Genomic DNA, 15,960 nt, shown 5'->3' with positions numbered 1-15,960 from the left:
CTATTTGCATAAATTGTTGAATTTGGGGAATAGTTAGTTCTAGGGTGTTATAGGCTTTTATTGAGTCTTTTCTCTCCCTACCTCTCTCTCAGTCTTTCTGTCTCTCTCTCTCTCACATACACACACACAAGACAGAGGAAGCTGTTATTCTTGAGAAAGGCATTTAGTATAAGCTAAAAAATATGGTTCCTTTTAGACTGGAAACATAGTTATTCTTTGTATTTGTTAGGTGGATGGCAAAGATCTATAACAAATAGACCAAATGCAGTAGTTTAAATGAGAAAGAAGTTTATTTTTCTCGTGTAATTGCTTGTCTACAAACTCATTCGGGGACTTGTGTTTTTCCCTCTTGTTGTTCTAGTCTCTCTGAGTGTTGCTCTCGTTTATAAAGTCAAGGTTATATCACCAGTCACTATATTATCTGCATTCTAGGATACTGGGAAGCTGAATCCTAAAATTAGAAGTGATCTGATTTACATAACAGTGGCTCCCCTTTTTGCCAGTATACACACACACTCATATGTACACATATGCACAGATACTCCACAGGTTCAGGAAATGATAATATCAATGTTTCTAAAATGGAGGTGAAAGCAGAGTTAAAAATGCAAACATGACTGAATGTCCATTTAAGAACAGTTAAATCCCACTATCCCTTCCTCAACTCTGTGTAGCTAAGTGAATCTCTCTTCCACTGTAGCAGAAACACAAAAGTTTATTTTCTGGAGAAGAGAAAGCTGAAGGTCTCTAGCCTGGGGAGAAGAGGGAGAGTTATACTAAAATTAAAACAATGGGAGTAGGCTGAGCATGGTGGCTCACGCCTGTAATCCTAGCACTTCAGGAGGCTGAGGCAGGTAGATCACCTGAGGTCAGCAGTTTGAGACCAGCCTTGCCAACATGGTGAAACCCTGTCTCTACTAGAAATACAAAAATTAGCCAGGCATTGTGGTGGGTACCTGTAATCCCAGCTACTCAGGAGGTTGAGGCAGGAGAATCACTTGAACCTGGTGGGCAGAGGTTGCAGTGAGCCAAGATCACGCCACTTCACTCCAGCCTGGGCAAAGGAGCAAAACTCCATCTCGAAAAACAATACAAAACAAAACTAAAACAATGGGAGTTGGCGATAGTTACTCATGTGGCAACCTCCTTCTCCTCTTCCTCTATCTGGCCTCTGGAATGCTGTCAGCCAGTCCTATAAACTAGAGACATAGAAGATCCTTCTATGGGAAATCTCCTGACATCTAGAACAGCATCCAATGAAATGGCACAACCAGGCCACATTATAGTGAAGTTCAGAGTAATTGAACTCTACCCACTGACAGATTCTCCTATCAACTTCCATATGAGCTGACAATAAAGAATCACCAAATATCACAGGAACATTAAAGATCAACAAACAAAAAGTCTTGAAAGAAACTGATGCAAGACAGTGAGAGGAAGACTTGAAAAAACCCTGTCGCTGATGCTCTCAGGGAGGCAGAACCCCTGCTAGACCCCGCTTCAGCTGTGTTCCTCAGTGTTGAGTGAGGAGTTTTCAGAACCTGAAGAACACATTCCATCACACCATTGAACTTTAACCAAAAACAAACAAACAAAAAACATATTCTGGATCTTAGATTCTGGCAGTCCCTGAACAATCTAGCCCAATGCCATTTCCAGGATTTGCTCTCCCCTTTCCTGCCTTTGTCTTCCTAAAGACCTTCCAGCACAATTGTATGTCTACCCCTATGCTTACAGGTGGCTGAGAGGAGCCTGTTTATGTGATGTATGGATGGGGATGGAGCTTGGAAGTGTAGTCCGGGATGTCCACGTGTATGAGCATTAGTTCTCTATAGATGAAAAGACCTATAGAGTGCCTAGCATAATGGATGGTTATAGACCACACCAGTGTATAATAGTATAATACTTTAAGACACTGGAAACAAGAGGAAGATCTGCAAGCTTCTTCAGGGAAAAAACTGCGCCAGTCCTACCACCCCTACCCTCCCACTCCTGGCCCCCAAAACCACACAAGAAACAAAAGGCTACATACAAATGATCAGGAATCAGAAAGGCTTCACACATCTCATTAGTGACATTGAACTCAAGAACTGAATGAAGCAGAGCCTTCAAAAGTCTGATTTAAAAATTTGAAATTATAATCAATTATATAAATGAATAGAATAAGGACATTTTCAGAGATTTAAAGTATCAGAAAGTAATCTCCCATGTATTCCTTCTCAGGAAGCCTTTGGATAGTATATTCCCCTAAACGAGATAATGAACTCAGAGATAAAGAACATCAAATTCATACTGAAATGAGACAGGTCTAGGAGATATTTATTAAATAAAATGAAATTTTCAGTGCAAATGAATATAATCAGAAGTGATTGTTGGAAAGTTGGAAGGATTTTGGAGTTCAATATAACAATAAGCTTATAGGAAACTAAACGATTAAAATGGCAATATTTGACTCCAAGAAATAGAAACACCTGGGCAAGAAAAGGCAAGGAATGAGAATATATTTATAGCTTATCTGCAAATCTTAACAAAATAAACCCTGACTACTGATTTAACCAAAGCTGTAATTGAGGGTTAAGGGGATTCGTGTCTGCTAGAAGTGGAGATGGGGAGGAGGTGTTGGATGCTATGAGAGATTAATCCTCTGCGTTCATGGTGGGAAGTCAGTAGATAATGCAGAAAATGGAAAATGTAGCTATAACCTTATGGTTTGGTGATTTGAACTCAAAGTGATGAGGAACTTTGGAATAAAAAATGTTGCCTTTGGAGGGTTCTATAAGCCTTGAATAAATATATCACTCTTTAAATCATGTGAATGAATAACTTTTATAAAAATTACATCAGTCACAGATGATATAATCTTTAATATGTCTGCCAGACAAGCTAGGAGTATAATTAATTGCTTGTGTGTAATATCTGAATTTGTCTAGATAAAAGTGAATCTGACCCAAATGAAAGTCATTGGTTCTTTATTTACTGTGTCTTCACAATAAAGATTTTGAAACTAAAGCAATACCATCCAATATATCCCGCTGAACTACATACTAAACCTGTATCTACTAAATATCAAGTTGTTATTACTTTTCTTCATCTTTTCTCTTTTGGAGAAAACTTAGGGCCTTCATGTTTATAGACACATATGAACAGATACCTTCTGTGAGTAATTAGTAAGATAAGCAATTTTAAAAATTCCACAGAGTCCTAGTCTGTGTTGAGACTTTATGTTTAGGGTCTTTCATTACTGAGCTGAATAGGACCTTAGAGGTTAACTGTTTCCTGAGTGTGTTGGGTCTAGATCATTTCAATTAATTCATGTGTCTTTCCCCTGTAAAAGCCTAAGACTTTTTTAGAATAGATGGTTGCTAACTAAGGGTGGAGTCAGGATTGCTAGTGAGATTTTCTTAACTCCAAAATACTTTTCTTCTCTGATTATAAATGAAACCCTGAAAAGTGAGGATAATTTTTCATAGAGATAGGATTTAATGCTGATATGAATTTAACTGTTTGCAGATATATTTGAAGTGGATTTTGACAAGGGTGAGGTTGAAGAATATATGATGATATTGTTTAGGCTGGAATGTTTTTCTTTAATTAATTTCAGTTTTATTTTCAGGGTGATCGTGGACTTCCTGGTTTTCCTGGGCTTCATGGCATGCCAGGATCAAAGGTTGAAGAAATCTGTTTCTTTTAAATATAGCAATGCCATTTTAAAAATTCAAGTGTAAAGTACCTTTATATTACAAATGTGTTATAAATAAATGCTCATGTATAATTAAAGATAAAGTAAACAATGGGCTAAGATTTATATTAGTTTATATGAAACTTTACAAAATTCCCTTTAAAGTCTCGTTATAAATGTATGATTTTATAGTATTTAAAAATTGATCTTATACTGTATGCACGTTTTCTTAAATATAAGCCTTAAACTATAAGCCCTGTTATAACACTAAATGTTATTTTTTAAAAGTTTCTTTATAAAGCCTGGAAATGAGGGCTTTTTAAAGCAAACTTTAAATTATTTTTTTTTTCTATTTTGTTTTGCTTTTGGCATATTAAACTCTGTTGCTTATTATCTGTATTTTTTCTTTATGAGAACAATATTGATATTTCTTTAATATTCGCTATTTATATTTTGTCTTTTAGGGTGAAATGGGTGCCAAAGGAGACAAAGGATCACCTGGATTTTATGGCAAAAAGGGAAGTGTAGATCATACAACAAAGTATTCATATTGAACTTTTAATGTAATGAAAACAGAAAACTTGAATTGCAGTTCTAGCCCAATGTTAGAGCAGTTAGCTTTGTTCACCCTTCTTAGGGGATTAATTCAGAACAATGGGGGAAAAAAAAAAAGAACTGGTGACTGCAGACTGCTACGTATGGTATCCTATAAGACTATGTTGTAATGTTGATCATTCTGAGCTTTTAAAAGATTTACAGGCTGGGCGCGGTGGCTCACGCATGTAATCCCAGCACCTTGGGAGGCTGAGGCGGGTGGATCATGAAGTCAGCAGTTCGAGACCAGCCTGGCCAACATGGTGAAACCCCGTCTCTACTAAAAATACAAAAAGTAACTGGGCATAGTGGCGGGCACCTGTAATCCCGGCTGCTCGGGAGGCTGAGGCAGGAGAATCACTTGAACCCGGGAGGCGGAGGTTGCAGTGAGCTGAGATCGCACCACTGCACTCCAGCCTGGGTGACAGAACAAGACTCTGTCTCATAAAAAAAAAAAAAAAAAAAAAAAAAAAAAAAAAATTACAGTGAGACATTCCTTAGGGAGCAGTAGTTGCTTAAAAATGTGTCCACTGAAGGCTGGGCACGGTGGCTCACGCCTGTAATCCCAGCACTTTGGGAGGCCAAGACGGGCAGATCATGAGGTTGGGAGATCGAGACCATCATGACTAACACGGTGAAACCCTGTCTCTACTAAAAATACAAAAAAATTAGCCAGGCGTGGTGGCGGGTGCCTGCAGTCCCAGCTACTTGGGAGGCTGAGGCAGGAGGATGGCATGGACCCAGGAGGTGGAGGTTGCAGTGAGCCGAGATTGCACCACTGCACTCCAGCCTGGGTGACAGAACGAGACCCCGTCTCAAAAAAACAAAAACAAACAAAAAAAACATGTCCACTGAAATTTGATGTTATGGGCCTTTCTAGTTCCTCACACTGAGGGAAGAATATTTAAAATACCCACTGCTTTTTAATTTTGCCAAGATGTTATTTCTATGTTTAGATGCTTGTAATGATAATTGTGCATCTATCAACATTTTTAATGTCTTGATATTGTATCCACTGGTTTGGTAAAATAGTACTTTGCAGAGTCAATATGAGTTGTAGTTCCATGAATTTTTACTACATAATGTTGTTAACTTAGTAGCTTTTCTGTTTAAGTTTTGGTTAGAACTTGAAAACATTATTGTAAAGATTGTGTTTTAAGTGTTTGTTTTCGATACAGGGTGCAAAAGGTGAAAAGGGGAATGCTGGCTTCCCTGGCCTCCCTGGACCTGCTGTGAGTTTGATAGAAAAAAGCTCTTAGTATTTTGCTTTAAATAAAAACTATCTTATAGTATCTGTCTTTAAAGAGAAAAATTAGTGCAAAAGTACATTAAAGCACATGTATTTATTTTTTAGGGAGAACCAGGAAGACATGGAAAGGATGGATTAATGGGTAGTCCCGGTTTCAAGGTATTTACAAAAAACAAAGGACGAAACAAAAATATTTTTGTATCTTGTGAGGAAACATAAGAAAAAATGTACCAATATTAAAATTTTTTAATATGTGGCATTGGGATAAAATTCATGAGCTAAAAGGGTTTTTACATGTAATTTAAAAATGATACTGAATTTCTTTTGACTATTGTGGACTCTTAGGTGTCAGAAGTGAAATCATAGGATATTACAAGGTTGAACTTCTTCGATAAGCCCTTCAGATTGGTTCATTTGGCAGATTAGAAGCAGAGGTTCTTGGCTCTGTCTCCCAAAGATTAAGGTTTCAGTGGGCTGGGAAACTGTCTTCTTAACTCTGGCTTCTTTATCAGTTGTGTGGTATGGGCATGAAAGCATTAGAGTAAGTGGAGAACTGCAAAGTGTCAATAATTCACTATCTAGGAAAAAACTCAAGGGGACATGCTCTTGGGGTGGTCTGTTAGCACCACCATATTCTTACAGTTAGGATTTAGCTGATTAGGATACCTAAGGAGAAGATTTGTATAAGCCATCAGAGCTGAAGAGGCCATTTGGTCAAGCATTGGACGTAGGGATGTTATCTTGTTTTCTAATGGTCAGTTCTTTGAATCCCAGAGTTGCTCAGAAATTCAGTCCAAATTTTCTTGGTCTGTGGGTGTTTTCCAAAGGAAAAATTATTCATTTATTTGCTTCAAGTTCTATGAAGGGTTTTCAAATATCCATGATTCCTCAGAGTATACTTTGAAACAACACTTCCTAGGACAGTAGTAACCTGACTGTAAAATATGGGAACCCATTTTAAAGTCCTTGGTCCCTTCTTGTTAATTATGCTTCAGAGGTTTTGTATTTTCTCACTTATTTAATTGAACAGATTTTATTGATATTTATTAGAAGCTAGACATATAGAGGAGAATAAAGCCATCATGGCATCTCCTCTTACAGAGTTTATAATCTAGACTATGTGAGAGACTACGGATTTTTTTTCTCTGCCTACAACCTAAGCATTCATTTTAATTAATTTTTGTCCTCTGCTAGCATAAATTCATATGCCTCAAGAAATGGGACTATTCTTTTTGGGAGAGAGGAGAGCTTAGAGAAGAGAATGGAGTTGGATTGCCAGCTTGCGTTGACTTTCTCTAACTAGTTGTATGTTCTCTGGCAAATATTTTGACAGTTTCTATTTCAAAAATAGAGTAAATGTTACCTATCTAGAATGGTATGAAAGGGACTTGAGTAAGACAAAGCACCCAGCACAGTTCCTGGCAAAGAATAAGTGTCGAATAAGGAATTAGTTCTTTTATTCATTTCCTGATTTGAACACAGCTTTACGATTCCTTTTGAGTCTTAATCTGAGTAGTATGTGCATTCATGTACCTGCAAATGTAAACATCAGTTCACTGTTTTCTAGCATCTATATTGGCATATAATTGAATACCATAAAATTCACCCATTTAATGTGTAAAATTCAACAGTTTTTGTGTATTTACAGAGTTATGAAACCTCATTAGAGTCCACTTTTAGAACATTTTCATTATCCTAAAAAGAAACACCATGCCCATGTAGTATAGTGGTCACTCCCCATTTCTCACCAAGCTACTATCCCGTACATTAAACCCTTGGCAACCATTACTCTTTTTCTGTCTCTGCAGATTTGTGTATTCTGGACATTTCATATAAATGGAAACATGTAATATACGGTCTTTTGTTCTTTCAATTACCATGACATTTTTGTGGGTCATCTATGCTTTGGCTTGTATTGGTAGTACTTCATTCCTTTTTAATGCTAATAGTATTTTATTGTAGGGATATATCACTATGTTCAACATTTTGAGTTCAGTTCACTCTTGATATTTGCCTTCCTTATAGGTTCATACCACCCTTCATATTTGAGCTTGGTTATGTCTCCTGTTTTCTAATTAGTGTGGGTCTCCTAAAAACAATGAAGTTTTTCTGTCTTGTCTGTTTGTAATTTTTTTATAGAAATCATTCATGAATTGAAAAAAAAAAGCTATTTACTTTTTTTGTTTAAATTACTTTATTTATAAAAACAGTTTTAGGTTTATAGCAAAATTGAATGGAAAGTGCAGTGTATTCCCACACACCCCCTGCCACTTCCCAACCCTGTGCAGACTCTCCCATGTTCAACATCTCCACCAGAGTAGTACGTTTGTTACAGTTGACACATCACTATTACCCAAGGTTCATAGTTTATGTTAGAGTTAATTCTTGGTATTGTACACTTGACAAATACATATATTTGACAAAAATAACATTGTAGTATCATAGAGAATAGTTTCGCTCCTCTAAAAATCCTGTGAGCTCCACCTTTTGATCCTTTCTTCTCTTTAACCACTCACAACCATTGATCTTTTTACTCTCTCCAGAGTTTTTCCTTTTTCAGGATATCATATAGTTGGAATCATACATTATGTGACCTTTTCAGATTGGTTTCTTGCTCTTAATAATATGCATTTAAAGTTCCCCCATGTCTTTTCATTGTTTGATGGCTACCCTTCCCAGCCTCTGGTAACCATCCTTCTACCCTCTATGCCATGAGTTCAATTGTTTTGATTATTAGTTCCCACAAATACATGAGAATATGTGATGTTTGTCTTTCTGTTTCTGGCTTATTTCACTTAACATAATGATCTCCAGTTTGATCCATGTTGTTGCAAATGACTGGATCTAATTGATTTTTATGGCTGAATGGTACTCCATTGTGTATATGTGCCACATTTTCTTTATCCATTCATCTGTTGATGGTTACTTAGGTGACTTCCAAATCTTAGCCATTGTAAGTGCTGCAAGGAACATAGAAGTGCAGATATCCCTTTGATATGCTGATTTCCTTTCTTCTTTTGGGTACATACCCAGCAGTGGGATTGCTGGATCATATGGTAGCTCCATTTTTAGTTTTTTTTTTTTTTTTTTAATTGTAATAGGTTTCGCTCTTGTTGCCCAGGCTGCAGTGCAATGGCATGATCTCGGCTCACTGCAACCTCTGCCTACCGGGTTCAAGCAATTCTCCTGCCTCAGCCTCCCAAGTAGCTGGGATTACAGGCACCCGCCACCATGCCTGACTAATTTTTGTATTTTTAGTCGAGACAGGGTCTCATCATGTTGGCAAGGCTGGTCTTGAACTCCTGGCCTCAGGAGATCCACCCTCCTTGGCCTCCCGAAGTGCTGGGATTACAGGCGTGAGCCACTGTGCCCAACCCATTTTCAGGTTTTTTGAGGAATCTTCAAACTGTCCTTCATAGTGGTTGTACTAATTTATATTCCCACCAACAGTGTACAAGGGTTCCCTTTTCTTCACATCCTCCCCACCAGCATTTGTTATTGTTTGCCTTTTGGATAACAGCCATTTTAACTGGAGTAAGATGATATTTTATTTTAGTTTTGATTTGCACATCTCTGATTATCAATGACGAACATCTTTTCATATGCCTATTTGCCATTTGTATGTCTTCTTTTGAGTAATGTGTATTCAAATATTTTGCCCATCTTTTGATAAGATTATTGGATTTTTTTTTCTACTTTTTATATTTTCTGGTTCCTAATCTCTTATCAGATGGGTAGTTTGCAAATATTTTCTCCCATTTCATGGATTATCTCTTAACTTGGTTGATTGTATACTTTGCTGTGCAGAAGCTTTTCAGCATGATTTGTCCATGTTTACTTGGGTTACCTGTGTTTGTAAGGTATTGCTCAAGAAATCTTTTCCAAGGTCAATGTCCTGTAGATTTTCCCCAATGTTTTTCTGTAGTAGTTTCATAGTTTGAGGTCTTAGATTTAAGTCTTTAGTCAATTTTGATTTGATTTTTGTGTATGCCAAAAGATAGGGGCCTAGTTTCATTATTCTGCATAAGAACATCCAATGTTCCTAGCACTATTTCTTGAAGAAACTGTCTTTTCCCTAGTGTATGTTCTTAGAAGTTTTGTCAAAAATGAGTTCACTGTAGGTGTGTACATTCGTTTCTGGGTTCTCTGTTTTGTTCCATTAGTCTATGTATCTGTTTGTATGCCAGTACCATGTTGTTTTGGTTAATACAGCTCTGTACTATAATTTGATGTCAGGTAATGTAATTCCTCTACTTTTATTCGTTATGCTTAGGATAGCTTTGGCTATTCTGGGTCTTTTGTGATTCCATATAAATTATAGGATTGGTTTTTGTATGTTTCTGAAGAATGTCATTGGTATTTTGATAGGAAATGCATTGAATCTGTAAATTGCTTTGGTAGTATGGACATTTAAAGAATATTGATTCTTCAAACCCATGAACATGAATTTTTTTATTTTTTGGTGTCCTCTTCAATTTCTTTCATTAGTGTTTTATAATTTTCATTGTAGAGATCTTTCAATTCTTTGGTTAATTCTTAGATATTTAATTTTATTTGTGACTATTGTAAATGGGATTACTTTTTAAATTTCTTTTCCAGATTGTTCACCATTGGCATATAGAAATGCTACTGATTTTTGTATGTTGACTTTTATCCTGCAACTTTACCAAATTTGTTTATCAGTTTAATAGTTTGTTGGTGGAGTCTAGGTTTTTCTAAATATAAGATTATATCATCAGCAAACAAGGATAATTTTACTTCTCCCTTTCCAATTTGGATGCCCTTTATAACTTTCTCTTGTCTGAATGCTCTAGCTAGGACTTCCAGTACTATGTTGAATAACAGTGGTGACAGGGGACGTAGTGTCATGTTTCAGATCTTACAGGAAAGGCTTTTATTTTTTTTTCCCTATTCAGTATTATATTAGCTGTGGGTTTGTCATAGATGGCCTTTATTATGTTGAGGTATGTTCCTTCTATATCTACATGTTTGAGAGTTTTTATCATGAACAGATATTTAATTTTATCAAATGCTTTGTCAGGATCAATTGAAATGATCATATGGTTAGCTTTCATTCTGTTGATATGATGTATCATATTGATTGATTTGCATACATTTAGCCATTCTTTCATCCCAGCGATGAATCCCACTTGGTTGTGATAAATGATCTTTCTAATGTATTGTTGAATTTGGTTTGCTAGTATTTTGTTGAAGATTTTTGCATCAATATTCATCAGAGATATTGGCCTGTAGTTTTGTTTTGTGGTATGTTTTTGTCTGGTTTGGTGTTAGGGTAATACTGACCTCATAGAAAGAGTTTGGAAGTAGTCCTTCTTCCTGTATTTTTCAGAATAGTTTGAGTAGGATTGGTATTAGTTCTTTAAATGTTTGGTCAAATACAGCAGCGAAGCCATTAGATCCCAGGCTTTTCTTTACTGGAAGACTTTTATGATAGCTTGGATCTTATTACTTGTTATTGGTCTTTTCAGGTTTTGGATTTCTTCCTGCTTTAATCTCAGTAGGTTGTTTGTATCTAGGAGTTTGTCCATTTCATGTGTATTTTCCAATTTATTGGCATATAGTTGCTTATAGTAGCCACTAATGATCCTTTGAATTTCTGAGTGTCAGTTGTAATGTCTCCTTTCTCTTTTCTGACTGTATTTTATTTGGGTATCCTTTCTTACTTTCTTGGTTACACTGGCTAAAAATTTGTCAGTTTTGTTTGTCTTTTCAAAAAAAAGAAAAAACAACTTTTTGTTTCATTGAACCTTGTGGATTTGTTTGTTTGTTTGTTTGTTTGTTTTGTGACAGTCTCGCTCTGTCGCCCCGGGCTGGAGTGCAGTAGTGTAGTCTTAGCTCACTTCAAGCTCCACCTCCTTGGTTCACACCATTCTCCTGCCTCAGCCTCCGGAGTAGCTGGAGTAGCTGGGACTACAGGCACCCAACACTTTGCCCGGCTAATTTTTTGTATTTTTAGTAGAGACGGGGTTTCACCCTGTTAGCCAGGATGGTCTCAATCTCCTGACTTCGTGATACACCCGCCTTGGCCTCCCAAAGTGCTGGGATTACAGGCGTGAGCCACTGCGCCCGGCCCTGATCTTTGTGTTTTTGAATTTCAATTTCATTGATTTCTGCTCTGATCTTCATTATTTCTTTTCTTCTACTAATTTTGGGTTTGGTTTGCCCTTGCTTTTCTAGTTCTTTAAGATGAATTGTTAGATTGCGTATTTGAAGTTTTTCTCTTTTTTGATGTAGGTACTTACAGCAATAAACCTCCCTCTTACTACTGTTTTTGCCATATCCCATAGATTTTGGTATGCTGTGTTTCCATTGTTACTTGCTTCAAGAAGTTTTTCAATTTTCTTCTTAATTTCTTCATTGACTCACTGGTCATTCAGGAGCATATTGTTTAATTTCCATGTATTTGTATAGTTTCCAAAATTCCTCGTTATTGATTTCTAGCTTTATTATATTATCGTCAGAGAAGATACTTGATATTACTCCATTTTTAGAATGTTCGAAGACTTTTTTGTGACCTAATTTATGGTCTGTCTTTGAGAATAATCCACAAGCTAAGAAAAGAATTTGTATTCTGCAATATCTATTTGATTTGTTTGATATGTAGTGCAGATTAAGTCTAATGTTTCTTTGTTCATTTTCTATCTGGAAAATCTGTCCAATGCTGAAAATGGAATGATGAAGTCTACAGCTATTATTGTATTGGGGTCTATCACTCTCTTTAGCTCTAATAATATTTCCTTTATATATCTGGATGCTCGGGTGTTAGGTGCATTTAAAATTGTTATATCCTCCGCTGAATTAACCCCTTTATCATTGTATAGTGACCCTTTCTCTTCTCATAGTTTTTGTCTTGAAATCCATTGTGTCTGATATAATTATAGCTACTCCTGTTCTTTTTTTGGTTTCTATTGGCATGAAGTACCTTTTTCCATCCCTTTATTTTTAGTCTATGTGTGTCTTTATAGGTGAAGTGTGTTTATTGTAGACAATAGATCAACGGGTCTTGTTTGTTCATCCAGTCAGCCAGTCTATGTCTTTTGATTGGAGAGTTCAGTTCATTTACATTAGATGTTATTATTTATAAGTAAGGACCTACTCCTGCCATTTTGTTATTTGTTTTCTGGTTGTATTTTGGTCTTCCTTTCCTTCTTTCTTTCATTCCTATTGTCCTCTAGTGAAGATGATTTTCTCTGGTATATATAACTTAGTTTCTTGCTTTTTATTTTTTATGTATTCATTGTATGTATTTATGAGGCTTACAGATACTATCTTATAACCCATTATTTTAAACTGATAACAACTGAATGCTATTTGCATAAACAAACAAACAAGCAAAAAGAAAACTAATAAAAATTTGCCTTAACTTTGTCACCCTGCTTTTTAACGTTTTATTATTTCAATTTATATCTTATTGTACTGATTATGTCTTTTAAAGTTGTTATAGTTATTATTTTTGATTGGTTCATTATTTAGTCTCTCTATTTAGGATAAGAGTAGTTTACACACCACAGTAACAGTGTATAATATTCTGCATTTTTCTCTGTGCTTATTATTACCGGTAAGTTTTGTACCTTCGGGTGATTATTTATTGCTCATTAATGTTCTTTTCTTTCTGTTTGAAGTATTCCCTTTAGCATTTCTTGTACGATGGGTCTGGTATTGATGAAATCACTCGGCTGTTGTTTTTCTGGGAACATCTTTCTCCTTCATGTTTTAAGGATATTTTTTGCTGGATATACTATACTAGGGTAAAGTTTTTTTTTTTTTTTTTAAGCTTCAGCACTTGAAAAATGTCATGCTACTCTCTCCTGACCTGTGAGCGTTCTACTGAAAATCTGCTACCAGACATATTGGAGCTCCATTGTATGTTATTTATTTATTTTTGTCTCTTGCTGCTTTTAGGATCCTTTCTTTATCCTTGACCTTGTAGAGTTTGATTATTAAACGTCTTCAGGTTGTCCTCTTTGGGTTAAATCTGCTCAGTGTTCTATAGCCTTTAAGTATTTGGATATTAATATCTTCTCTAGGTTTGGGAAGTTCTCTGTTAACCCTTTGAATAAAGTTTCTACCCCCCATCTCTTTCTCTACCTCATCTTTAAGGCCAATAACTCTTAGATTTGCCCTTTTGAGAGTGTTTTCTAGATCCTATAGGCATGCTCTATCATTTATTATTATTATCTTTTGTCTCCTCTGACTTTATCTCCAAAGTCTCTCTTCAAGCTCACCAATTCTTTCTTCTGCTTGATTCATTCTGCTATTGAGGGACTCTGATACATTCTTCAGTATGCCAATTGCATTTTTCAGCTCCAGAATTTCTGCTCGATTCTTTGTAATTATTTCAATTTCTTTGTGAAATTTATCTAGTTCCTTCTCTGCATAACTTGAATTTGTGAAAGTTTTCTCAACACACCTATTCTGAATTCTTTGTCTTAAAGATCACATATCTCTGTTTCTCTAGAATTGATTCCTGGTGCCTTACTTAGTTCATTTGGTGAGGTTGTGTTTTCCTGAATGGTGTTGATGCTAGTAGATGTTCTTCAGTGTCTGGGCATTGAAGAGTTAGCTCTTTACTGTAGTGTTCACTGTCTGGGCTTATTTGTAGTCATCCTTCTTGGGAAGCTTTTCAAGTTATTTGAAAGGACTTCAGTGTTGTGATCTAAGCTGTTTCTGCTTTAGGGTATACCCCAAGTCCAGTAACACTGATTCTTGCAGACTTGTAGAGGTACCACCTTGATTGTCTTGAACAAGGTCTGGGAGAATTCTCTGGATTACCAGGCAGAGATGCTTGTTCTCTTCCCTTACTTTCTCCCAAACATATAGAGTCTTTGTCTCTGTTTGGATACACCTAAAGCTGGGGATAGAGTGATACAACCACCCCTGTAACCACCACCACTATGCTCTGGGTCATATCTGAAGCCAACACAGCGCTGGGTCTCACCCAACGTCTACTCTGACCACTCTCTGGCTACTGCCTATGTTCAAGGCCCTAGGACCCTACAATCAGCAGGTGGCAAAGCCAGCCAGGTCTGTGTCCTTCCCTTCAGAGTGGTGAGGTCCACCAACCCCCAAATGGGTCCAGAAGTTCCATCTGGGAGTCAGGGACTAGAGTCAAAGGCCTTAGATGTCTACCTGGTATACTGTTGTATTGCAGCTGAGCTGGCACTCAAACCACAAGATGTAGTCCTTCTCACTTTTTTCTCTCCTTTCAAAGGCAGAGGAGCCTCACCTCGTATCCTCCACCACCCCAGCCATGAGGAGTACTGCCAAATGACCACTGATGTTTCCTTGAGCCCCAAGGTCTCATAAGTCAGCTTGTGGTAAACACTACCTGACCTGGGACTCACTCTTTAGGGTAGTGGGATCCCCCGTGGCCCAGGAAAGGCCCAGAAATGCTGTCTAAGACTCAGGTCCTGGAATTGGAGACCCCAAGACTCTGTATGGTGCTCTACTTCCCCGTGGCAGTGTTGGTACCTAAGGCGTAAAAGACAGAGTTTCCTTTACTTTTCCCTTTGCTTTTCTCAAGCAGAAGGAGTTTTACCCCATAGCCACCACAGCTTGAGGCTGAGTCTCACATGAAGCCAACAAGTCTCAGAGGTTCACCAAGGCCCTTGGTGTAGTACCTAGGTATCGCTGCTAGTTATTCAGGGCCCAAGGGCTCTTCAGTTAACAGGTGATGAATGCTGGCAGGACTGCATCCTTTCCTTCAAGGCAGTGAGTTTACTTCTGGCCCAGGGTGTGTCTAGAAATGTCATCTGGGAGCTGGGGCCTGGAAAGGGGGCCTCTTGACTCTAGCCAGTGCCCTATCCTGCTGTGGCTGAGCTGATATCCAAGATGCAAGACAAAGTCCTCCTCACTTTTCCCTCTCCTCTCCTTAAGGATTATAGAAGGAAGGGGTCTCTTTTGGAGCCATGAGCTTTGCAGTCTGGGGTCAGGAGAAGGATGCTGCCAACACTCTCTTGGCTGCCGCAGTGTGTGTCTCAGTATGTTGTGTGCCTCCCCGGTCCACTGTCTCTGGGCCTAGTTCAGCCTTAGGACTCTCTTATGAGTTACAGACATTATGGCCTAGGCTCCCTTTTAAGTTTGCTTGGAGACTGAAGCACTTTGGCCCTTGGTGGTGAGGTTTGCAGGCACTCAAGTTCAGACCACTGGGATGGGTGATTCTCCTGTGGTTGGAGCTGGTTTAAATGCTTCCTCTGGGCTGGGTGCTGTGACTCATGCCTGTAATCCCAGCACTTTGGGAGGCCAAGGTGGGCAGATCACCTGAGGTCAAGAGTTCGAGACCAGCCTGACCAACATGGAGAAACCCAGTCTCTACTAAAAATACAAAATTAGCTGGGTGTGGCGGCACATGCCTGTAATCCCAGCTACTCGGGAGGCTGAAGCAGGAGAATCGCTTGAACCTGGGAGGCAGAGGTTG

General features: G+C 37.7%; 1 protein-coding gene across 1 annotated transcript in view; it reads left to right on the top strand.

The window, feature by feature from the left end:
- Positions 1-15,960, top strand: part of COL21A1 (collagen, type XXI, alpha 1) — a 204,853-nt gene that overhangs the window by 135,121 nt on the left and 53,772 nt on the right. Inside the window, exons 15-18 of the mRNA XM_012002053.1 lie at positions 3,614-3,667; positions 4,144-4,203; positions 5,452-5,505; positions 5,628-5,681. Of these exons, the coding sequence (XP_011857443.1) occupies positions 3,614-3,667; positions 4,144-4,203; positions 5,452-5,505; positions 5,628-5,681 (222 nt within the window). The remainder of the gene's footprint in view (positions 1-3,613; positions 3,668-4,143; positions 4,204-5,451; positions 5,506-5,627; positions 5,682-15,960) is intronic.

The sequence above is a fragment of the Mandrillus leucophaeus genome, unplaced genomic scaffold, assembly GCF_000951045.1.
Source record: "Mandrillus leucophaeus isolate KB7577 unplaced genomic scaffold, Mleu.le_1.0 Scaffold676, whole genome shotgun sequence".
NCBI lineage: Eukaryota > Metazoa > Chordata > Mammalia > Primates > Cercopithecidae > Mandrillus > Mandrillus leucophaeus.
This window is presented reverse-complemented; position numbering and strand designations above follow the sequence as displayed.